This window comes from Rhamphochromis longiceps, linkage group LG18 (assembly GCF_057381845.1).
Source record: "Rhamphochromis longiceps isolate RC_006_pf linkage group LG18, R_longiceps_female_GT1.1, whole genome shotgun sequence".
Taxonomy (NCBI): domain Eukaryota; kingdom Metazoa; phylum Chordata; class Actinopteri; order Cichliformes; family Cichlidae; genus Rhamphochromis; species Rhamphochromis longiceps.
Window position 1 is genome coordinate 24523768 of NC_140574.1, and position 25145 is coordinate 24548912.

Genomic DNA, 25145 nt, shown 5'->3' on the forward strand with positions numbered 1-25145 from the left:
AATATTTAGCTCATTTCTTGTGTGGCAGTATTTTAGAATTTTAAAGAACAGAGTTGCACCTGCAAATGTAGCTATCACCTGCATCTTTGGCACAAGGGCAACTACTGTCACAGTCTGGCAGAGGCAGACGGTGTGGACTGACAAAAAGGACCCAAAACTTGAATATTAACAAAAAGCAAGTCGTTTAATATGGCTGATTTAAAAATAAAAAAAAAAGTACAAAAACAAAAGGCAGAGGCACACAGGAAAAAAAAACTAGAACTAAACTGGGAAAATTAACTGCTGAACAAAAAACAAAGACCAAAACCTTGAACATGGAAAAATCCTGGAAACATGATGTGGAACAACAGACGACCTGACAATAAATGAACAGAACACACAAACTAAACAGACACAAGGGTGATTAGGGGAAGTGGAAACACATGGGGAAACAGCTGACACTAATCTGACATAACCAGGAAGCAAAGCTGACTATACTGACATAGACCTTCAAAATAAAACAGGAAACATGAGACGCAGACATGACAATACAAACTTGACAACAAAAGACACGCAGCATGAAACACATGAAGTTAGAGGGAAACTTAAATACAAGGGTACAAAACACAAAGGGAATCTAATAAACAAATGAACTTCGCCAACCTAATGAACTTTAAACATACACTATAAACATTAAAATAAACTAAAACTCAAAACACTGGGTCAAAAGACCCAGGATCGTGACAGCTACTTTGTTCCAGTAACAATACTGATAATGATAAAATAACATCAGCACTGCTCCCATGACCGTATCATTTCCCCACTGGCAAATAAACAGGTCTAAGAGGGCTGCCTGCTCTGTGACGTTGCAGGTTTGATAGAGCTAAATAGAAATATCAGATACACAGATGATTGGAGGTTTAGCAAAATATATCCCATGAGTAACCCACAGCAAATATTTGAAGCATAAAACAAGAATGAAGCAAATTAGTTTTCAATGTATGGCCTTTCCAGCTGTTGACAACAACATCTGGGCCACTGTAGGCTAACAAAACAACCATATTACTGTGAGTGCAGATCGCCACATAACCTGTGCAGTAAACATGTCTCTATAGTTTTCTGTAATGGTGTGTTGGGATAATATGTATAGTAATGTAAAATAAGAAAGGATGAGAAGCCAGATGTGAACATAATAGTTCCATTAAAGAAATGCAGCTGTATTTTTCAAAATAAAAGCCTTCATGTAATGATGGCACATGCCAGTATAGTGTTGTGAACATCTTGTTCATTTGTTTTGTATTTGCCAAATGATGTTTTTCTTTTACCTTCAGCCTCAGGAGGAGTTTCAACAGTCCATCCCACTCAAACCGGTAACAACAAAACGCATATCATTCAGGGATGATGAAGCTGACAAAGCGCTGAGTAAAGATTATAACAATCGGGATAATCTTCTACATGACGTCCAAAAGAATCCAGTCAATCTGAACCCCAAAGTGCACATCATTGCAGACTACATCATGTAAGTTAACATTTATAAGTTGAATCACACCATTAGTTCGAAACATACAGAGAATCAGTTTTACTGTGTGTCTCCTTTCTGTAGCAAGTATCCAGAGATCAGCTGTGTGGAGGAAAGGGAAAAGTACAAAGCAGTTTTCAATGATCAGTATCAGGAATACAAAGACCTTCACAGAGACATCAGTGCTACTCTGAGTAAGTTCAGAGAGCTGGATCTCATGATGGAGCGACTCCCCCGAGAGACAAGTAGCAAAGAGGTGAGATTCATACCGACCTCCCATCGGTTTTCCTTTTTTATATGGGAATTAATTACTTTGTTATTCATATAGGACCAACGCAGGATTCAAAGTATTGTAAAGAAGTATCACCAGAAAAGGAATGTAAGTGACAATTTTTTTTAACCTTTTTTTCTGTTTTTTTAATGACAGTATAAACCGCGATTTCTACAGCTGCTCACTCTGAAATCAATCGTAGCAATTTTCAAATTTAACCATAGCGGTATTAGAGTTCTGTGTTCTGCCCAGGTAATAGTAGCTTTTATTCGGTAATTGTCTACTGATGCAAATAATTCTGAAAAATCATGTTTAACACAGATCAATTACAGAATGAATCAGTAAGAAAGGTTGGAAATAGAGCTTTCAGGCATTAATCAGCAGACTGTTGTGTGCATGTTTCGCAGGACCCTACTTTCCTAGAGAAAAAGGAACGCTGTGACTACTTGAAAGCCAAATTGAGCCACATTAAAAACAGAATCCGTGATTATGACCAGGAGACCATGGCAGATGGTCAGACATGAAGAAGATCAGAAACAAGTGTCCACAGCAACTGATGAACTGATGAAATAAAAACGCTTTTTAAAATGTCTGCTTCTTTGTGTGACAGACAACATTCTTCCTTCTGGAAAAGTCTGATTGTTGCGCATCATTGTATTTTCATGTACAATTAGATCAATGTTTACACAAATTCTGGTTTGTGACATGATTATATTCCTTGGGCTACAACATTATAAGAGATGCTTCTTCTGTAGAGCTTTGACTTGACGGTTTTGTGTTTCTAAATACTTTCTTGTCATTTCTGTGAAGGCCGAGCAACGTTCACATGCTTGATGTAGAAATAAAATAAAGTTAAAGGATTGTTATATATCTTTCTGTAATATTTTTTTACAACTATATTAATTTTATGCTGTTATTTCTTTACTTTTCACTTTTCTTCTTTGGGCATCACAGCGAAAGCAAGTTCTCAGTTAAAAAACTGCAGGTGCCAAATTAACAGAACTTGGAAACTGGCAATAATTTTTAATCTAATGATTTTAATATATTTTGGAGATTTCATAGTTTCTCTGATTTAAAATGTTAAATAGGAAAATGCAGCATAATTTCTCCAAATTGTATTGTAAAGTAACTCGGCTCAGAAATATTATTCTTGTTCTCAGTAGACTCTGCCACAGGCACTCATAGAATACACAATGTAGAGATATTATCTATGAAATCCGCCGCTGTGGTATTTCTATTAAGACAACAACAACAACAAGAACAACAAACCAAACAACAAATAAAACCACCTGTTGATCCTTTCTCTTGTCATATACACCCATTAGAACAGATTTATAGTCACTGGCCATGTTATTAGTTACACAAGTTATTAGTTGTACCAGACTCAACTACTTTGGACTTAAGGCCTGCCTTAATAGTTAATTAGCATAGATTCAACAAGGTGCTTGAAACATTCCTCTGACATTTTGGTCCATATTGACATCACCATCACATATTTGCTGCAGATTTGGAAGCTGCACATCTGTGATGTTACTCTACACATCCCAAAGCTGCTCTGCTGGATTGAGATCTGGTGACTGTAGAGGCCATTTGAGTATAGCCAACTTAATGCTATGTTCAAGAAATCGGTTTGAGATGATTTGAGTTTTGTGTTATGCTGCTGGAAGCAGCCATCAGAAGATGGGTACACTGTGGTCATAAACGGATGGAGATGGTCAGCAACAATACTCAGGTAGGCAGTAAGGTAGTAAATCAAGACTCATCAAACCAGGCAGTATTTTTCCAGTCTTCTTTTGTCCAGTATTGGTGAGCTTGTGTGAATTGTAGCATCAGTTTCCTGTTTTTAGCTGACAGCAATGGCACCCGGTGTGGTCTTCTGCTGCTGTAACCAATCACCTTCAAGGTTTTGAAGGTCTGAAATACTTAGACCAGCCTGTCTGGGAAAAGCAGTTATGCACTTATTGTTATGATTTTGTAGTTAAGTATCACTCTGCATTGTATAAAGTATGAATCATAGATCACATGAATTGTACTTTTACAATTATATTAGAATTTATCAAAAGATTTGTCAAAAAGGTTTCGGTCTAATGCGTGGACTGGGCTGAATATCAGTAGGTTATACTTAGGTTGGAGGTTGTAAACTGCAATTTGAATGTAGCAGGAGCCTGGGTATAAACTGTCACGAGCACGTGGGTGAAGCAGGTCGTTAGCGGGTGAACGGTGCCCCTGCTGAGACGCTCGGTAGCTCCGGAGAGTGTGGGTGAAGCTTTCGAAACTTTCATTGTTTTGTTAGGAGAAACTATCCATCCAGTAAAATAAAGGCGAAGTTAACGATCGTTGATGGGATATAAAGCGGACGGTGTGGTGGTGGCCAGGAGTCATGAACGACGCGGTTTAAGCAGCTGAACCTGGATCGGTGTAAAGTTTATGAGTTTTTCACGGCGCTTGGGTAAGTTGCGTAACTCATATGTCCTTGTTGATTCCTCTCTGAAGTTTTTTACATTTAAAGATAATTTTTTAAATTATTATTGACCGTCTAACCTCGCTGATGATGCTGATTGATTAAAAGAAAACCTCCGAGCATTAACAAATGAGTTTAAAATATTTTACGACCAAGTAAAATGCTCATATTTTAAACACGTTATGACAGTGGACAGAAGTGTTTTTTTCTGGGCTGAAGTGGAATGAGCCTCTTTTAATGTAGAGATGTTCAGTTATGTACAATTAGCACACAGTTGCAGTAACAGAGGAGTACACGAGTTCGTTATTTCACGGGTTTAAATCAAACAGAAAAAGTTAAATTTGGGGGGTTTAAGTTGTATCTTCACCCCTCCCTAAGTGGTGCTGACAATCAGCAGGTGCTCACAGGTAACATGCAGAACAGGGGCTATGTCTGTGGCTCTCCACTGCTGAAAACACCACGCATGGCTGCTCACCTCTTATCTGCTGTGTGTCTGAATAATTGAAGCGTGCTGGGTTTGAGCTCATTGGAGTGATGAAGTGTGGGTCAGCTACACTAGAAAGGGTTCAGGGACGGGCTGAGGTGAGCTGAAAAAGGTGCTTATAACTAAAACGTAGCTACACTTAATTAGGGCTTAAAGGGACAGGGAAAATGCGTTGGAAGTGAATTCATCTTTTAGATTTTGAAAGTCATTTTGCTCATCAAAACATCCCACTGAAGAATTTACACTATAAAAAATTGAATTAAAAATACTTAGCGTAATAAAATCTCCTATTAAATGCATTATGTTATAATGCTGATATCTATATAGGCTCAAGTCATTTACCCTTGCATTAATTCTGTCTCATTTTCACCCCTCTTCCAGGTGAAATTGGAGCATTATCCAGTAAACCATGTATGAGCCTCGGTACTATGATAGCCCCCCTGTGTACAGCCCACCCTACAGCACTACCTCCCACAGCTTGTATCCCCCAAGGAGTGTCCAATCCCCTCGAAGCCAGAATGCCCCCTATACCTACGATGTCCCACCAGAGTCTTACTACATGGAGGGGAAGCCTCAACACTTCTACCGCTGGTTCTCACCTCCTGGTTTTGTCAAGACCTTCCAAGGAGCCACGGTGCTCATGTGTTTCCTCATCTTCGCCTTAGTAGCGTCAACTTTGGTGTGGGACATGAACAGATTTGGGTATGGGGGATATGGTGTTGTTGATGCTGGAAGTGTTGGAGGGTTGGGGTCAGGATATTATGGAGGTAGCTACGGCTATGGCGGCTCCTACATGACGCCTCAGTCTGCCAAGGCAGCGATGATTTCCATGGGTGCCATCAACTTCCTGGTGTCACTGGGGTTCTTGGTGGCGAGTTTCTCACGGTCACGGAGCATACGGACATGCAGGTTTTACCTCACTGTGTTCATCTGTGATATCATCTTAGCTGTCCTTCAGGTGAGTCTGTCTCACCCAACAAACAAAGCAAGTCACAAATATATTCAGTTGTTCATTTTCATCAAATCCCTTCGATCAGCACTCATCACCCATCCATTCATCCATCCATCCATTCATTCTTCTTCTGCTTTTCAAAAGCAGTTGTCCTAACAGGATACACCCTGGACAGGTCACCAGTCTATCGCAGGGACAGCATATGAGAAACAGACAACCATTTAATTGACTTGCACACCTTCGGCTAGATTAAAATCACCAGCTAACCTAACATGCTGCATATCTTTGAATAGTAGGAAGAAGCCAGAGTAGCCAAAGAGAACCCGCACAGATACAGGATAACATGCTGACTCCATGCAGAAGGACCCCACTCAGAGGAGGAACACAGTACAGTGGTTCTGTGTTCTCTGTGGGCTGATCAGTGGGATCCTCTTCTGATCAGTCAGTTTTGACCTGAAACTGAATTGCAGCCTTTTGTGTTCAGAAATGATGCTAAATTAAACGTTTGAGCCAACTTTTTAGTGTAAGTAGAAACTACATGAGACTTCTGTGTTTTTAATCTGTGGCATTGGCAAATCACTTATTTATTATGATTAAATTTGCTTTCGGTTTGTCGTCTAGGGCATCATTGACATCATCTTTGTTATTGGTGTGAACCCGATGTCTCAGAGCTCGCAGAGCATGCTGTACAACCCCATGCTCATGATGTGTCAGAACATCCAGGGCAGCCCTAGCCTCAGTGGCAGCGTGGGGGCCGGTTTTCCTGGGGGGTTTCCTCTGTTCAATCAATACCTGCAACACTACTGCTACATGGACCCCGAGGAGGTTAGCAGGATCTATCTATCTATCTATCTATCTATCTATCTATCTATCTATCTATCTATCTATCTATCTATCTATCTATCTATCTATCTATCTATCTATCTATCTATCTATCTATCTATCTATCTATCTATCCATCCATCTATCTATCTATCTATCTATCTATCTATCTATCTATCTATCTATCTATCTATCTATCTATCTATCTATCTATCTATCTATCTATCTATCTATCTATCTATCTATCTATCTATCTATCTATCTATCTATCTATCTATCTATCTATCTATCTATCTATCTATCTATCTATCTATCTATCTATCTATCTATCTATCTATCTATCTATCTATCTATCTATCTATCTATCTATCTATCTATCTATCTATCTATCTATCTATCTATCTATCTATCTATCTATCTATCTATCTATCTATCTATCTATCTATCTATCTATCTATCCATCCATCCATCCATCCATCCATCCATCCATCCATCCATCCATCCATCCATCCATCCATCCATCCATCCATCCATCCATCCATCCATCCATCCATCCATCCATCCATCCAAAGTTCACTCTTTCCTCAGGCAGTGGCGTTTGTGTTGGGTCTTCTGGTGGTGGTGGCTTTATCGTTTTCTGCTTACTTCGCCTACAAAACCCGCAGCAAGATTTGGCGCCATGGAAAAGCTAACATCCATTGGGATGAGGCCGTGGCCAGGCCATCGGAGGGGCAGGATATACAGGACTGGGTGAGTAAAGTCTCATTATAATTTTTGAAACAGCATATAAATGGGGAACTGATGTTTATCAGCTGAGGATAAAAAAAAGTGAATTAACAAAAAGATGTTGACTTATTTTTGTATAACTTCATTTTTTACAGTGACATCACTTCCTAAACAGTCACAATTGCTTTTTTTCAGATACCAGCACCAATGAATTCCCAGCATTTATATAAACAATCTGTTGAGGTTTTCATGCATTGACAGTGAAAAATGAGTGTCACAAAGTCACAATACCTGTCGATGTTGAATCAAAGAATACTGGTGTTTATCCTTGACACTCCCAGGTTTCACTCTGACTGATGATTAACCAGACTAGTGATAACAGGCACATAGAAACCATTTAACAATGACAGTCAGACAGCATTACAAGGTCCAGGTTTTAGCTTTTAGTGACATGAAACTGATCAGGAAGCTCATAAAGTAACTCACTTTATGGTTAAGAGCCAGGTTTTAAGTTTCACTTTGCACACAGTCTCAGACCGATTCATTTAGAACCAGAAGAATTTGTGGTAAACATATTTTTTTAACTAGTTGTCCCTAAATAAAATTAAGTTGTTTTGTTCCAAACCTCACAGATTTACAACATATGACATAATATATTACACCATACAGCAACAAAGACGGCAATAAATGAACCTCACGTAGCAAAGGTGTCGGCACCTCGTTCAGTAATTTTTTAATTGATATTATTCTCCACATAATCAGCCAAAACCCACAGAAACCAGTACAATATCCATCTAAAGAAATGACCCTGAACAGCAGGTTGACTTCTTAGATTTTATCAATGGGATAAGATATGTGCTTTGCTGTGAATATGATGCAGATTACAAACATTATTTCTATGTTGTTTCTGTCACATTTATTTTTGTTTAAATTTACATTACATAAATTATGACTTAGAAACCAAAAAATCTACTTAAAGCTGAGACAGATAAAAGAGACAGACAGAAATAGAAGCTCTTGACTAACATGCAGCACCACTTTGTTCCATCGGTCAAGATTTTACCCACAGAAAAAACATGTGCTTGAACTATAGTACCAATTTGTACACATTTAATGGTTTTTCATTATTTTCATACATGACAGTATAGTAGAACAGTCCTGAAGACATCAAAAAATTTAAATAACACAATTACAGTTTACAGTCGTGGTAATTTGGGGCTTTTAATTGACACTCACTCTCACAAACATTTGATTAAATGTCCCTCAGCAAGTTGCCCATCAGCCTGTATGGGAATTAGAGAAAATCCAAAATAAATTCAAACTCGTGCACCCACTTCTTGTTGTTTCTTTTTAAAGCCATTAAAGATGAATGCTGTATAATTATTTCACCATGCAAAAAGGACAGTTCAAAAAAATAGCCCCAAATTACCATAACGTTCAAGCCCGTGATGAGAGCATGTAAACTTCTGACCTTTACTGAATGTGCGGAGCAAAAAATGTGAACAAAGCATTCCTCAAATAACCTCCTTTGCTTTGATAACAGGTTTGAGCGCTGTTCATTCTGACAAGCGACTTCCTTAAGTTATCATAAAAATTGTTTCCAGCAGTCTTGCAGGAGCTGCCAGCTGCGATAAGCATTTCTTGACTGATTTCCTCCCTCTGCATCCCAACCATGATGGGTTTAGGTAAGGCTGTTGGAATGACCATGCCATCTGATGCACAACTCCATCACTTTGCCACTTGGTCTGCTACAAAGCTCACAGAACGTTGAGGTGCAATTTGGCTCATTGTCATGTCACTAATAAACATCCTCCACAGCACGTTTATTAATGGGAACATACTGCACATACTGTCCAATCTGCCTTCTTTGCATTTCTCAGAGATGCAGGTATGCTTCATCTCAGATTATGACCTCAGCAAGGATGTGGGGTTTGAGGAATTTAAAGAATTAGTTCTTTTGTGGTTTTATTGACGCATGTGTCAATGAGAGGAAAAGAAAAATTGGTTTGAGAGCTTTTCTCAGAGAGCATCAGCGGTCCAGCATTTACCAGCTATTCCTGCTGCTTTGACGCTATGTGCTCTTTTTATTTCGCAGTAGCCTGATGCGATGTTTAGCAGCAATTAATCCATTAAAGTAGCCATGTGACATGAACGTATCAGGCCCACCGTGACTCATTAGGGCAAGGGAAGCAACGTATTCAGTAAGTTCAGTGAAGTCTTGGCCTACATTCTTCCTATCAGCGCAAAGCATGTACCAAGTTGCTTCATCAAGAGGCAGGCCCTATTCTGGGGCACTCTTGTTTCGCACTGAAGATGCTTGCCTTGCAGGGAGGCATATATAATGTATGTGGCATGTATAATGAATAAAAAGGGTTGAGTTGCCTCTGTGTTGCTGTGTGAATCCCTACAGAGTGTGGTGGCACTAAATGATTCAGTCTGTGAAGGGGCTGCTACACACTGCTGCAGATTAGACTCCTGGCTAAGACGTAATTTCCCCCGGTTTTGTGCTACATGACTGGAAAAGGGAGATAATTGAGGGAATATAGGAAAAGTAGATTAAAAGAAAATGCGTTATGATATCTGAAAACTGTGCATTGCTTATGTTGAATTAAAAAAAAAAACGTAATTAATGGGGCTTTTTTTTATCAGCATCAGGAGTTACCCCAGAGTCGAACAGATGACAAGACCTCCTCCAAAGGAAAAATATCTCAAGGTTACAGAGAGATTTTATTGTGATGAGCGTTTACATAATGTCGCAGATTCTATGGCTTACAAATTACCATAATAGTGAGTCAAAGCAATCATTAAAAACAGCTTTCCTGGGTAAATTTCTAAATTCTAATAGTTGGCAGCCCTTTATAGACAGCACAATCATTTAATTAGAAATATCTGCAGATTTAGGTAGTAATCAGAACCATTACTAATAATAATCCCGATGTCTGGATTTAACAATAACAGCTGAATGTGCACCTGTCTGCCGCAGTGGATCAAATTCCTTGTAGCTTTCCTCTAGGTGCTCCCCACCCACACACCCCCACACCCTCACATGGGGGATTGACTTGCAACCCTGACATTCATAAGATCTATTTCACTGACTGCATTTTTCAAACATCAGCTCGCTAGACCTTTATCCTGTGTGACTGCACCCTGTTACAGAAATAGGTCAGACAAGCCTTCATTAATGATGCATATGACAGTGGATCAAATGAGGCGTAATGCAGTTCCAGTGTCTGATATTCTCCGTACCCTATAAGGATGTTTTCTTTTGACAGTGGTTGCAGCATCTGTTACACTGTAGGTGTTAAAATATCTGTCTGATAAACACATGTGACTCTTCGCCGCAGTCTCAGCCTTTTCAGCGCGCTGCTGATGATATTGATGTTCACACGCTCTCACACTGTTAACGCTCTGGTGGAATGCATCTCACATCAGATGGAACCGGGAAATTGTATTGTGCGCGTGTGTCCTTCGAATGAATCGCCTCTGTTAGCTGCTGAAAGAAATGAAGAGATTATTTTAGGTGAGGGGGAGCTCATCCTGAAAACCTGGAGGAGTGCTTCTCTCTCTTTAATGGCTGAATGGATATGAGAGCTGTCACACAGTCATGCTGAGGCCAAGGCTAGCGTTTGTGTCTGCCCTTGTATCAGTCTGGCTACATGTGAACGCGTCTGGCAGGGACATGCCGACTTTCAGCCAAGTGTTTCTGAGCAGTTTGGAGAACCCTCCAGTTCTGCACTTCTCCACTTAGGCGACAGAGTCAGTCGAAGGATTTCTTTCCGGCTTAAAAAAATACATCTCACAACTCTGGAGGATTATATTATTTATATCATCGTGTTAAATATGGCGTTATCTCAGAAAACACCAAGATAAAGACTTCAGGTTATTCAAACCAGAGGTCCTGGAAGTAAATAAGGAGATTATGATTTGACGGTCCGGATGTTGTCTTAGGTGAATCATGTTGGAGAAGTGCGCAGCACCCAGCAGGCACCGACTGTTGTTGTGTCAGAGAGAGCAGCGCCAGACCTGAGGGCGGAGAACAGCGCGGTCTCCTACGGCAATGGAGCAGTCAGCATCCACAGTGAGGGAAATTACAAAACCAACAGGTGGGTGATGTTTGCAGCAAATGAGTCTGTGACGCACAGATTCTCCAGTGTGGCCTGTGTTCAAATAATAGGTCACATTACAAAAACACACACACACGTTTGGCTTCAAATCCAAACAAGTATGAAGTACAAAAAGCAAAAAGAGACACATTTTCGTCACAGTGTCAAACACATAAGTTATGTTTCCCTGTTCCTGATCTTCAGTTAAGTCTTGATTTTCCACAGTTTCTCTGCAAACAAGAGCAAGACACATGGTGCTGAGCCTTTGTACCAAAACTGCAGGGCCAAAGTTTGTCCCAGCAGCTCTTCAGATGAGAGTGACAGCATCAGGCCTCCACCTTATTACGTGAAGAAGGAACGGAAAAAGGACAGAGAGCCAATGCCTGCTGCTCAGGTGATGATCGAGTCGCAGTATGAAACTGGTTACACCACAGGAGACACCGGCAACGGGCTGGACCGGGACCACACAGATTACCTCTACAGGTATGTCCTGAGGTTGCTGCAACCTCAGAGAGTTCAGTGTGTGAGAAAGTATTTACTCAAAGCAAAAGAAGCTTCAGTGGTGTTCAGAGTAGTTTAAATAATAAATACAAAATATAGTCTTGAACCTGAAATCATAAAAACTACACGTCTCTTTATTTAACAAGAAAAATGTGTTTTTACTCATATAATGTTAAAAATATGCATTACATCTAAATGAAGAGTCTACGTGCTGGTTTAGATGCATTTCCTTCCTTTTAACAGTCTCTTAATTTTTTTTTATGAAGGAATAGAATTAAATAAAAAAAATGCTGAATATTACTGCAGATGTTGACTAAGCAAGAAAAATTAGCACTGGTATCAGTTTTTAAAAATCCCCTTTGGTTATACCCACGATTAAGTAAAGATCATACCCTGAGGAGGAACAATTATCTAATCAGTCACATCTTTAATAAAGAAATGACACAGTATTTATAATATTTTAGAGTAAAATACAGCAATATCAGAAAGAAGTGGTCAGGATCACAGTTGCCTCTAAGGGAGTTCAGCTAATTTAATACTGGTGGAGATACTAATGAAAAGCTCCCCTTTGTATCTGCCATTGCCCCAATAACAGTTTTAATGTAACAATGATTTCATGTCTTGGTATTAACGCTGTTCCAGGCTGTACCCAGAGATAACTTCAGATGAGCAGCGCAGAAGATACAAGAAGGATTTTGACTCAGATCTGTCGCGCTATAAGATCCTCTGCAGCGAGCTGGATGACATCAGCGACAAGATGCACAAGCTGAGCCGAGAGTTGGACGCACTGGAAGAAGACTCCATGAAGTACCAGGTAGAGAAAAACAGGAATAAGGTGCACAGAGTGGAAAAGCCAGGAGAATATATCAGCCAGTCATGGTTGTGGCTTTTGTATTTAAGTATTTGACATTTCCCAGCATAAAGTCAGCAAAACCTTTCTTTTTTCTTTTTTTAGGGTGTGGCAGATGAGTATAACCAACTGAAATGCCTTAAAAGTGTGAGTATAAGAAGATCTGTGATGTCATAATGTAAAGTTTGCAGTTTCTTCACTTTAGAGAGAAACTGAGTAAATTAAACATACACTAACCTAAAATCATAGATTGAATATGAAAGATGGATATGCCTGCTGCGTCATCACTCATTGGTTAAATTAAAGATCAGTTGTGAAGCGTCAAACCGAACATTTCTTCCAACGTCATCTTAGCGTTTTGAAATCAACGCAGCTGGTGAAAAAGTGGGACACTGCATGCTAGTCGGCTAATGACTTGTTTATCATAAGTTGTTGCTCCTTCTTTCTAACTCTGCTGAGGACCATTTCTTTAAAATGACCTTTGTTTTATAATCAGTAGGGCTTGAAGCTGGTGATTAAGCCCATAAACTTTTCTGATGTCTTGCAGTAAGGGAGCTGAGGGGTATTTTCTAAATTTTTTTCAGTGGTCACGCAAACAGAAAAAATGCAGGATTAGAGTCACCAGGGAAATCAATAAAAACAAAATTGGCAAGACTTTTTCACCATCTTTGCTTGTCTGAAATCTTCCCACATGCCATTTCATCGTTCTCTGATTTAACAGCCCAATTTGGGGGCTTTGGGGGGACCATGTTACATCCCCAAATAGGCCTAGATGTAAGGGGAATTACATAATACTAGATGGGGAAACATGAGGAGGCTGTTTGGGTCGGTTTGAAAAGATTTATTGTCAGGTTGTGAATAAAAGGAAGCAGAAGTTCATTATAGGAAGAGACAAAACCAACACAGCAACCAAAATGAAATAAAACCCATTGACTGATGAAGCTACTCAACAGAAAAGCAGACCTACTGCTCGACTCCCTAGCAACCAAAGATAAACAAGAGAAAAAGGGGAATATGAGAAGAATATGGCAACTCTCCCCTACAAGCTCCCTGTGGTCACAATAAATCAGTCGGGTTTAACAAGCAAAAACCAGCTAGGCACATAAGAAACCTACAAAAAAGTAAAAATAAAAACTAGCTAAGCTAAGGAAAGGCAACTTTAGTCAACTTCTATAGTCCCTGGAGAGCATGCAGTGGCTGCAGGACTCATACCAGCACCAGTGACATGAAAAGCAGGAACATCAGGAACTAGCAGTAGGGGTGGGTGGAACCCAGAGAAGGACCTGAAAGCAGAATGTGGCCATCTATATACTTTTTAATCTCTTTAAGGGGAGCTATGACATGTTTTCATATATTAGACAAATGCAGTTAGCTTTTTTACAGTCCAGATTATAAGATAAACTAGCTATCTCATTCCTGCACTGTAACACTACTACAATTGACAATATTGAGTTTGTTAAATATACACTTGTTTAAATTTTGTTTTTTCTAGACGCCTGAGTATCAAGCAAAGAAGAAGCAGAGTAAGGAACTTCGGCAAAAACTTTTCCACATCAAACGTCTGGTGAAAATCTACGACCAAGGTTTCTGCTAGTGTACATTATTCATCTGTCCAGAAAGGTGTGCTGACAAGAATTCATCCAGCATTTACTGACTTTTCCTTCACTGGCTGCACAGAACTTCCCAGCTAGTGTCACTAATACTGGTCCTACAGCCAGTGAACCTCATTTCTGTTTTTGACATCAATGTTCATGAAGCTGTAAGCATACAGCAACTCTGTGTGTGGTTTTAAACTGCATAGGAACACGGCGCTGTCATACGTCTGTCACGATGTCTGTCATATTTAAGCATGAGATTTCAATTTCAGTTGTAATTTAATTTAAATATATGACAAACTATGTAAGAATACGCTGGAAGACGAGCGTAATGTAAATAAAGAAGCAAGTGAAACTCCTGTTTTTGTCATACAAAACTACTTTCAACAGCAAACTTGCAGTACATGTTGCAGTGTTTATTTGGCATTTTTCATACAGATGAAATTACAACACATTATTCAAGAAGTTTAAAAAAAACATAACAAAAGACACATCGTCATCGTTTGATTCTTTTAATAGCGTTGCCATACACATGAAATTTTAAATCTTAAGAACTCAGTAACACAAAGATAAGAAAACATTAACAATATTGTTCCCCTGCCTCTACGGCGTGGTTGTGTGAATTGTAGACTGAGGGAAGAATATGCAAAGAACTTCCAAAATGGCCCAGCAGCAAATCAAGAAGCAGGAGTTGCACCCTTCCTCTCTGGTTTCTTAAATTGCTAACTGCTGAATCGTGCTGAGTTTGGAGTGCGTTTTTCATCATTTCCTTAAAAATACCTAAAATAGTCCTGATTTTGTAAACCCGCCTCTTGAAATACCCATGTGAGGTAAATTCATGTGGACCGGGGAATCCCATCTTCTTCTAACCCGACAGACCGTATAATCTTTTGGCATTGAATATCCTGCAAGCGCAGTCTTTTCACCAGATCCTCATCAATTACAACATCATTCACAAACAGCAGAGACACACTCAAGATGCTAAGAGATGAGAGCATGAACAGCTCTACGTCGTATTAGTTGTAATGGCATTCAGCTTCTTTCTTGACATCTCAACAGATGACAGAGGTATTTTCATGTAAATACAGGTAGGAAAAAAAAAGAAGAAACATTTAGGAGCTACCATTGAAGGCAAATACTTTAATGTTTAAATGAAACTTTAATTACATAAAATAAAACAGTATCAACTTAGCAGAGATCCAAAATAACAGTTGAACATGCAGAAAAGACAAAAGCCGGGCTCAATATATATATGTACATATTTCAATACAGTTTTCGGGAGATCGTGATCTCCAGAAGCGTAAACTGGAATTTAACTGGTAGTGTCGATTATTTACTCTTAGAGCTGTTTTTGTCAAGCTAATTCTTGTTGTTTTAGAATCGTTTCAAACAGCTAAACTCAAGTAGGATTTAGACGTCAGCCTGCCGTTTCTCAGTGCATATGTGAAAAAAGAAAACAAATATATATTTATATATATGTATATATAATAACAATGATGTTTGATCAAAATAACGCTGAACATTCAGCGAGTCAAAACGACTGAAAATCAATTTGGGGGATCTAAGACTCGTGTTACACAGGTGTCTCAAATTTGTACTGAAAAACAAGGCAGTTGTCAAAAAGAAGGCGGTTTCTGGTGAACAAAATTTACAGAGGTTTGTGTTTAGGAAATATCAGACTAAAGCATTCTGATGTCTAGTGAGGTATTAGTCCGCTCTCATCTTACTATGCCTTTTTTTTTAATCTTCTTCAACTACACCACCAGTGAGCCCTGTGGATGAATTTAAATGCGCTGTTTACTCGATGGTCAGGCAGTCACAAGTCGGTTCATCTCGTTTTCTGGGTGTGAGGACCATCTCGTAGGATGATATGATAGACTTTGGTGAATTTTCCTTGGTTTTATCTCCTTTCTGCTCCTTTTCAGGAGCTCCTTAGTGTCTTCCTCGTTGTTGAGGTAAGAGTTTCCCTTCAACAGTGAGGCGCACAGATCGATCCATAATAGTGATACTTCATCATCCTGTTGTCAGTTATTTGGTTAAAAAGGTCATTGTATCACAAATGGCGAGCCATGGAAAATGAGCCTGGTGTGGGAAACACTGCTCCTCCGATGTTTGTTGGCAGGACAGTTTTGTTCTCTAAATGTATTTCTAGTGGGGTGCTGCTGCCCTCTACATGAAACTGCAGAGTCTTTAGTCACTATGACATGTGGGTGGTGACATGACTGGCTGTGGTGGCCATATCGGAGCCCAGCGTGAGGAGCTGGTCTCCGGCCTGGGACCTGGCACCAGAATGACAGCACTGGCAACAAGACAGCTCCAGCTTGGCACTGGCTATGCTATTCTTCTACTCTCTTCTTCTGGAGGCCCATGTGGAGTCTGAGGGCTCGTTCATGAGGGGGAATTGAGCGGTTACAGTACAGTGCATATGATGGCCAGCTGGCGCTGCAGTTTGATAACCACACAGATGGATAGTGATGAGTCAGGAGGTTTCCTGTGGGTCCTTGTCGTCACTATTACCAGACGGAGACCTCGTCTGTCAGGGAGCTACTGTCCTGGGACATACGGCCAGCTGATTGAGTTTCCGGAGAGCTGCATGTCCCGGATCAGCGTCTCAATGGGTGTCTTTCCTATCAGGCGCATGAAAAAGAGCTGGGAGATGAGGCTGGCAGGAACGGCACGCAGGGCGGGCAGGCGCAGGAGGAGGCGGCCGAAGCGCTGAGGCTGACTCGGGTACTGCATCCTCTCGTACTCTGTCAGAGCCACCTGAGCCTTCTCCTGCAGAGACTCCACGTGTACTGGGTCTGTTAGACCACAGGCATCTAAGAGGGAGGAGGGAGGAGGCAGTTACTTAATAGTGTGGGCAGGTTACATAAAGAGTCGTGATGAGCCTAGAGGAAGGATGAAATCCCAGCAAATAATGTAATAAAACCTCCCAGAGGGAAACACGTGAAACCAGAGTGCTTCATCTATGGATGCTCTCAGGCCAAAAAATGATTTATAAGCCTCACTTAAAAAAAGTTTTACTTTAAATAATGATCGCTTTTAGAGGTGACAGTCGCTATAAACTATGTCTTTAAGGCAGACACTTATGTAAGACTTAAGTCAGGAAAAGCTCAGGGCTCATGCTGATCAATGGTGCTGCTAATTACAAAGCACTTAAAACATTACTGCATTTTCAATGACAAGCCAGGAGATGGTGCCATAGGAGGTAAATTGTTCGATGAATGCCTTGGACTAAGTGGCTTGTTAGTCTTCCAGCAGTTCTTTGTGTTTTTTCTCCATGAAAGAAGAAGAAGGGTCTTTTTTACAAGATAAAGCTGTTGGATGTTTGCCAGGCACCATCTAACTGTGAGGATTTGTAACATTCTTTTGTTGATCTAGCTGTGCTAAATGACAGCAGGTGAAGTCAACAAGCAAGACGTTTTCTGCTCTTACTAGCCACTCGAATCACTAATCACCTGGCGAGAACAGCGCGATGGCCTTGAGACAGCTGTACTCAGCAGAGTCCACCTGTAGCCTGGTCAGCTTGTCCACCTGGTCCTGGAACACCCTCACCTGATCCATGAAGGACACCACGCGCTCCGCAGACATGGGCGAGGAGTGGAAACCAGCTGCAGCCAACAGGGGCGCCATGTGGAGCGGCAGGGCAGACTGCGCCGCGCTGAGGATGAACAGCTCGCTCCAGCTCAGTCTCAGCAGGGCCACCTGAGGATTTAGTAGTGTCTCAATCAGTGACACCCCCCCTCAACACTTTAATGTCTACTCAGTTCATTCTGCTTATCTTTTACAGTTCCTGCAATATAATCTGATAAAGAGGGAAGAGTCTTTCAAAGTCAAAACTGTATATGTGGCGTTTAATTAGAAATAATCCTCTAACCTGGTCGGACACAGGCAGCTCAGGGAAATAAGGGATGTTCCTCGCCCACTCCACTGTGCTGAAGAGTAACCGCGCAGCCAGTTCACAGATATTATCTATTCCCATAGCGTTATCAGGACCGGCCTGCTGGTTGTACTGGTGTCCGTAGCGACTGTTGGGGTAAGGCTCGGCTCTCAGGAGCTGGGAAATAAGTTCAGACACTGGCTGACCACCACCACTACCTCCATTGTTGTTGTTATAGAACTCGCCGCCTCCAAGGCCACTGGCGCCACCTATGGGTGTGATGGAGGGGCTGAGGCTCGGCTGAGGTGGGATGCGACCGCGTTGAACTGCTGTATTTTGGTTGGGGGACAAAGGGGAGGAGAGGAGAGGAAAGGAAAGGAAAGGGTTTGGAGAAGAAAAGGGCAGAATAGAAAATTGCAAAAGACAAGGGGAGGTGATGGAGGGGATTTGGTTGAGAAGACCAAAGAGAAGAAAAGTTAAAACTGAATTCAGCCAGCAGTGCATTTCTGATTACCAGGCCTGACTCAATTAGGAAGCTATTCTCTAGCATTGAAAGCATGCACAATCAAGCTCAGCTCAAAGCAGGGCAGAAACCAGTAGAGATCTCTCCATTTGGGGATATTAATTCCCGGTATGAGCATCTGCCCTTTTCAAGCGTCCTTGATCAATATGCCCAATTCACACATACAGTAGGAATGCGGCTCACTAGCTGACTCTGACCTCTGACCTCTCAGTCAAGGTAGTGGAGCAAAGGGAATCTCTCTCGTTTTCTATAGGGACTCATAATGTGTGTAGTTAGCGTACTTTGTGATCTGTGATTGCAAGGAATAAACCAACTGAAGGGACACTGAGGGAGGATGTCTGTGCTTAGAATCTCCTAAATGTTGATGTCAGTTTTAAAAAGCCTAACAAATGTGTTTGTATACAACTATTTATTTATTTGTTTGTTGTTGTGTATCTGTCAGAGGGACATTTACTGATGGCCTCGCCTGATCCTCCACTTAGGGTGAAGTTCCCATATTGGATTCTTCTTGATTGAGCCAACAAGTCAGAGGATTTCTGTAGCTTCAACCAGAGGTTTAAGCCTCTGGGACGCAGGTGTCTTAGCCCTGTATCCCTCTCACTCACTGTTACGCAGGCACTAGATTAAGCCACTTAGTACATGGCATTGAGCTGACACGCATGGCTTGCTAAGCCATGATAGGACCTAGAGAACCATGTGTGGATTTCTCTGCACTACAGAGCACAGAAAAGGCAAGATCACACTAGCAGATAATTACTACTATACTTTAATGGGTTTTTATTCTTTATTTTAAAAAAGTATCTGACGGAAATAACGAGAAGACTCTGATGCTTAGTGCTGAATGTCACTTATTCCCCCTTTTTTATAGTGTAGTGGTTTACACATTTGCCTAACAAGCAGAAGATCCCCGGTTCTTTGGGGTTTACGTAGGGAAGGGTATCCAACATATAAATCAAATAAGCAGAGCTACCCACTGTGGCGACCCATTGTAAATACAAGAGCAGCTGAAAGTAGCCTCTTTTATTCATTCAGCTGAACTATTTCCACTATTGTGCAATTACAATCACAGCATTTGCCACAGTGTTTCTTATTCTTATAAAGTGAATGGATGGTAAAATAATTTGGGGAACAGGATAGTTACCTTCTTTGCGCATGCCAACACGGAAGCACTTCTTCAGGCGACAGTACTGGCACTGGTTCCTGTGGTGCTGGTCGATCTGACACTCTCTATTTGATCTGAGAATAAACCCGCCAAAAAAAGTCAATTAATGAATAATAAGTCATTAAATATTTGATTGTCTGGAAAAATGAAGTTGGCCTCATGTCATCGCAAACAATTCTGCAGCACATGCAGCAGAGCAGCATTACAGATGTGTAAAGTTAATAAACATTTGCCTCACATCACACCTCTTACACACTGTATTTACATGTATTAAAATACATCGACCACACTGTCCTGTAATACAGTTAATAACGGTCAGCTCTACTGCGGGCGTCAGTTTGTGTGACGTGTGATCAAAAGCGGCCAAACATGATGACAAATATAAGAACAAACCCCATACAGCGAGTGGAAAAGCTGCTCTGCTCTGATGTGCAGCCATTATCTTCCTCTCAAAAAGAACAAACAAAAAATCTGATGAGCATAAAAGCTGTTTGCAGATTAGTGTCAACAGCCTGATGCCAGCACTTCCTTTTAACAGAGCTACTCAACATTAATATTGCATTATGAAACTAGATTTTCCACGAGGCTGCGCACAACATGATGGCGCCCAGAGAGCTGATGGCTACATGGTTCAGTCATGTAGCTTAACTGTATGTAGCTGTGTGCTGTGCACAACAGACGCTTTCATTATTATTCAAGTAAAATTGGCTAAAATGTTATCATGGGCTAAATAAGTCAAATGAACAGCAAATAAATAAATAAATAATTGTAATTAATTAATGGATTCAGACAGTTTTTTGATCAGAAGTGAACAGAAATAATCTGAAGTGAGAATAGCTTGGCATGGCAAAGCATGCAAGCTGAAGAGCACGGAGAGTTTTTTAGATCGATTTAAAAAAATGAAAATAATCACTAGTTTCAAAATTGTAATGGCGATCTAGTGAACACATATAATAAATATTAGCTACAAATAATAGCTGATTTGATTAGTAACGTTTCTGTTATTTTTGGGGAATAATTTAGTCAGAAAAAAAACAGATAATAGAGAAAATGTTCTTCCCACATGAAAGCAGTTTGTTTTGTGGCACTTAAAGTAGTACACCCAGTACAACAAGACAAAGAAATGCAGCGAGTCCTTACATTTAGGAAGTTTATATTTGTCAATAACAACTATTTTTTCAATATTTCATTTAGGCTACAATTTATTTTTTTTTAAAGAAAAAAAACCCCACATGGGCGTATTTTTAACGATAACTAGTCTCATTTCCTCTTTCACCTTCCAGAATCCTGTATTAAGCGGGTTTCTCAACGCTGTGCGAGCTCAGCCCATCAATAAATCAAAAAATAACAATTACCCACAATGCCTCACCTGCAGGTGTAGCTGAGGTTGCGCCTGACGCTCCTCTTGAAGAAGCTCTTGCAGCCCTCGCAGGTGAACACTCCGTAGTGTTTCCCGCTGGATTTATCCCCGCACACCACGCAGTCCACCACGCAGGCCTTGTCATCTTCTCCGGCTTCCATGTCGCTGCCTCCCGCCTGGGGAGAACCGTCTTCCTCCTCCCCCCTCAGGTAGCCCTTGTCCCCCAGCCCGTTAGTGCCCCCATTGGGATCTCCCCAGCCCCCACTCACCATGGCCATCGCTTGGTTACCGAACCACCGCAGAGGAAAATGTGACAGGCAGCCAAGATTTCTGGTTGCTGTCAAGGTAACATAAATATCAAAAAGTCCAGACTGTGTGTGCGTGTGTTTTCCCCCACCTCTCCCTCTCTCAGTTGTTTATGAAGTCTCTGGGTTATTATACAAAAGAACAGAAAGAAAAACAATCCTTGGGGTTGATGGCAGATGTCAATGAGAGGGGGTTAAAAAAAAGGAGGGGGCTTTAAGCCTTTGAGTAGAAGTGTGTTTGGCAGGAGAACGAAATAAAAACAAGAGCGATCAGTCTCCTCCCACTCCACTATGACCTGGAAACAGTCTCAGTGTGGCAACTTTTAGTTTTGCATGCATGTAGATTTCAGTGTCTTGTGTCTCTTGCGCTCTCTCTTTATACAGCTCGTAGCCCTTGCCTGGTGTTTTCGTCCTCTTCTTCAGACCAGTTCCTGAGATGGTTAAGGGCAACGAGCACTGCCCAGGAAAATAGTCTCAGCCGAGGAACCTTACACAGGAAACACACATTAAGCGCACACCCTCCAAAATTAGAGCAAAACACAAAATCATTTGCAAGCAAACGGCACGAGGTGCAGAATCCCGTCTCGCGCTGCTCTGCATGCTCTTGTCCTCTCACACACGTACAGCCCTGTCTCTGTAGCAACAGTAATGGCTGAAAAAGGACCTCAGCATAGCTCGCCTCAGCACATGCCTGGAGACCATTTCACCGCCCCTCTTAAAGTACCCCTAACACTGAATTTGCCCTTGCTAGTAGCAGCTATTCTGTGTATGTAGAGTCCTTTGAGAGAAAATGTCAAGCTTACCTTAGAGCAAACAGTAATGTGGTGTCTGTGGCTCCCCTCGCTGAAAAAGAAATCCTCTCGTCGCTCTAGAGATCTTCCTGAGAAGGCAGGCAACTCTTCTCTCCCTGCTGTAATCCTCTCAGCAGCAGCAGTAGCATTGTGACCCGTGATGGAGACATTCCACACTGAGCAAACCAAGTTAATGTCCACGCAGCAGCTGCAACATTTTCAGGTGGTCACGGCGGTCCTCAGAGCGATGTTGGGGGCAGCTGCAAAAGCAGCAGCGGTGGCAGCAGACCTGGCGACGTGGACTGCCTGCACTCACTTCCAAAATACACACCAGCAGATCCCCGGCACAAGGAAGTGATCTCTCTTCCTTGCTTGTTGTAGCTTGTTGTAGCTTCAGTTGTGACACAAGCCTCTGTGCTTCCTGCTTCCACAGAGAAAACCCAGAAAAACAAGAGAGCGTACAAGAGGGTGTCCGTGTGCTCAGCCCTCCATAGTTCCTGCGGTCGCTCTCCAGGCGCCTGTGCAGCCTCCCTCCAGCCTTTTGTCAGTGCTTGTCCACCAAGAACTAATGACTTGCGGCCTAGCCCCTGTGTGCTGCTTTTCGCCTCTGTGTGTGTGTGAGAAGCTTTTCCCTATGGCTCAGGCGATCAGAAGGAGGGGGTTGCAGAGATGGGTGCTCCTCTCACCCCTCTGTCTCTCCCTCTCCGGCTTCACAGTCCACAAATCAGATTATGATTCAAGGAAATGGCTGAGCTCGACACACAGACTGAAATTCTCAGCATTTGCTTTTTTCCCCCCACCTTCTGTCTCTCTCTCTCCTCGACCCTCTTTCCTGTTGTCTGTTTTCCTCCAACGTATTTGTAAGTGTCTGTGTGTGTGTCTGTGTGTGTGTTTGAGAAAGAGAGATCAAGCAAAGCCGGAGAGAGAGAGAGAAGGAGGGAGGGGAGCAGGAGTGTATGCAGAGGGGGAGGGGGCTGTGTGTGTGTGTGTGCGCTCCCAGGGATTTGACACTGCTATTCAAGCCCTGTGGTTACCATGGTGCTGGCTGCCTTATATGGCCATTGGAGTCAAAGAGCAAAGAGAGTGGGCTGTGTAGGGCAGCGTGCGCACACAAACACACACACAGGAAGAATGTGGAGGATGTCTGTCTTCAGAGATGCAGAGAGCATGACCCCGAGGCCTCAAAAACCATCCCGACAAAACCAGATTACCCAGAAGCCCCACAACAAACACATGCAAGCCAATCTCCTGCTTCGCCTTTGTCTTTAAGAGCACCCTCAGATTCATGCTTTCATATCACAGTAAACTTTATTTTTTAAGAAGCCAAGCGAGGTAGCATCGAGGTGAACTTTAGTTCCCAGCGCAAAAGCGCACTGCGCCGTGAACGGTGCTCTTTGATCCCGCGTACATGCGAGCAGTTCTCCCGAGAACACTTTTATTGTGCTAGAAAATAGAGGTTACCATTTAATGGTCACTGCTCATTTCTCAGAGGTCCTCTGTTTTCAGCGCTTTGTTGCTGCACACGGTGTTTTGTGTCGGAGGTTACCCCGAGAGGTCAAGCTGACTTTCACGCCCCTTGCCACGCTAAAAGCCCGGGGTCAGATTCCGATAAAAGGGTTGGAGAGGAGGGACGACAACCTCGGATAAGAGCTTCAAGAGATAAGTGATGAATCTGCTTGTAAACTGCGCAGCTTCATGGGGGTCGCAGTCGAAGATATGGATAGATGAAAGTGCCCTGAGAGATCCCATTATATGCAACTTGTCTTATCTAGAGATTGTGAAGGTATCTCCCCCCCAACCCCACCCTACTGACAAGCAGCTGGTTAGCCCCACCCCCATCTGCACTTTTATTGCATTCCTAAATCTAAATCCAGCTTTACCGCTCTCCCCCTGCAGAACACTGTGTGTATTTGTGTGTGTGTGTGATAGAGAAGCATTGTCCTAACCATTGTGCAGCTAATGGGTCATCAGAGGTTTGTGTGGGAGAGAGTGTGTGTTAATTTGAATGAAAGTCCCTTTAATTAGGCCTCTGTGCCTGCTTATTGTCACTTCTTGTGTTGAGAAAGATTAGGCTTGTCAAATAAAAGGCTGCTTATAAAAGGAGTGTGTGTGGAGGGAGATGAGATACCCAGCAGGGCCGATAATCAATACTTTTTGTATCTGAAAAACAGTAAATTTAAAGAGTTCCCATTAATTGTCGTTAGATGTCAGAAGATTTTCAATTTGGCATTGCAGGTCAGAGGATGTATTACAGGTTGATTTACGCAATCAAAAGAATGTTAAAACCATTTTTTTCTGAGTGTTTTGTGTAGCTTTATCGCATTATAAATAATGCTGTCAGTAATATTTTAGAGCTCTTGTGGATTCAAACCCCTGGATTCTGAACTTTTTAGTTTTTTTCCCTTTTTTTGGCCTTTATTTTGAGAGGTTAGTACAGGGAACAGGCAGGAAACAGGGAGAGAGTGAGAGGGGGATCTGACACACAGGAAGTGGTCTGACCTGCACGCAAACTGAGGCTCCGGCAGTAGCCTTTGGCATTTGTGTCGCCTCCTCAACCGGCGGAGCTTTAACAGCACCCAACTGCCCTTCTTGTATGCCATTATCCATGCAGGTTCAGCATTAGCGCACCAGATTGCTGCCACTGACATGTTCTGTCTTCAAAACATGTCAATGGCATCTTCCTAAACTCTCAGTTTTAAAAATGTCAATAATAAAATTGTCATTTACAGAACCCGAATAGCATTTCGCACACAACAGGTGTGACATTTAAGATCACTTTTTGCAGAAAACAATGAGAATATTTTACATTCTCGTCACTTCAACGCCAGCGTGTCTGTCCGATTTAATGCTGCTACTGGGGG

The 25145-nt window shown here is 41.7% G+C and overlaps 3 protein-coding genes across 4 annotated transcripts in view; 2 read left to right on the plus strand and 1 right to left on the minus strand.

The window, feature by feature from the left end:
- Nucleotides 1–2630, plus strand: part of LOC146648348 (MARVEL domain-containing protein 2-like) — a 4773-nt gene extending 2143 nt beyond the window's left edge. Inside the window, exons 3-6 of the mRNA XM_085387956.1 lie at nt 1311–1498; nt 1583–1754; nt 1827–1877; nt 2177–2630. Of these exons, the coding sequence (XP_085244082.1) occupies nt 1311–1498; nt 1583–1754; nt 1827–1877; nt 2177–2293 (528 nt within the window). The 3' untranslated portion in view covers nt 2294–2630. The remainder of the gene's footprint in view (nt 1–1310; nt 1499–1582; nt 1755–1826; nt 1878–2176) is intronic.
- Nucleotides 2631–3996: 1366 nt separating this feature from the next.
- Nucleotides 3997–14625, plus strand: ocln1 (occludin1). Its single transcript, XM_085387955.1, has 9 exons — nt 3997–4218; nt 5096–5672; nt 6288–6491; nt 7077–7238; nt 11163–11317; nt 11543–11800; nt 12461–12632; nt 12774–12815; nt 14161–14625. Exons 2-9 carry the CDS (start codon nt 5124–5126, stop codon nt 14260–14262), a joined length of 1644 nt encoding a protein of 547 aa, XP_085244081.1. The 5' UTR covers nt 3997–4218; nt 5096–5123; the 3' UTR covers nt 14263–14625.
- A 1077-nt stretch (nt 14626–15702) lies between these two features.
- On the minus strand, nt 15703–23190 carry nr2f6a (nuclear receptor subfamily 2, group F, member 6a). Of its 2 annotated transcripts, none has more exons than XM_085387959.1 (6): nt 22297–23190; nt 21198–21980; nt 19808–19902; nt 18141–18469; nt 17722–17968; nt 15703–17082 (listed from the first exon to the last, which is right to left on the minus strand). In XM_085387959.1, the coding sequence occupies exons 2-6, from the start codon at nt 21464–21466 to the stop codon at nt 16808–16810; spliced, it is 1215 nt and encodes a 404-aa protein (XP_085244085.1). In that variant the 5' UTR covers nt 21467–21980; nt 22297–23190; the 3' UTR covers nt 15703–16807. The 2 variants fall into 2 exon arrangements, with proteins under 2 accessions (XP_085244085.1, XP_085244084.1); XM_085387958.1 differs by having other exon boundaries at nt 18141–18472.
- Nucleotides 23191–25145: the final 1955 nt, after the last annotated feature.

Bases quoted from the DNA above. Each gene is read 5' to 3' on its own strand.
- ocln1 (XM_085387955.1), top strand. From the start codon at position 5,124: ATGTATGAGCCTCGGTACTATGATAGCCCCCCTGTGTACAGCCCACCC. The intron at 6,492-7,076 runs GTTAGCAGGATC...CTCTTTCCTCAG, and splicing joins GCTACATGGACCCCGAGGAG to GCAGTGGCGTTTGTGTTGGG. The intron at 11,318-11,542 runs GTGGGTGATGTT...GATTTTCCACAG, and splicing joins GGAAATTACAAAACCAACAG to TTTCTCTGCAAACAAGAGCA.
- nr2f6a (XM_085387958.1), bottom strand. From the start codon at position 21,466: ATGGCCATGGTGAGTGGGGGCTGGGGAGATCCCAATGGGGGCACTAAC. The intron at 18,473-19,807 runs GTAACTATCCTG...ACCAAAATACAG, and splicing joins TGTTGGCATGCGCAAAGAAG to CAGTTCAACGCGGTCGCATC. The intron at 17,969-18,140 runs GTTAGAGGATTA...CTAAATCCTCAG, and splicing joins AGCTGCCTGTGTCCGACCAG to GTGGCCCTGCTGAGACTGAG.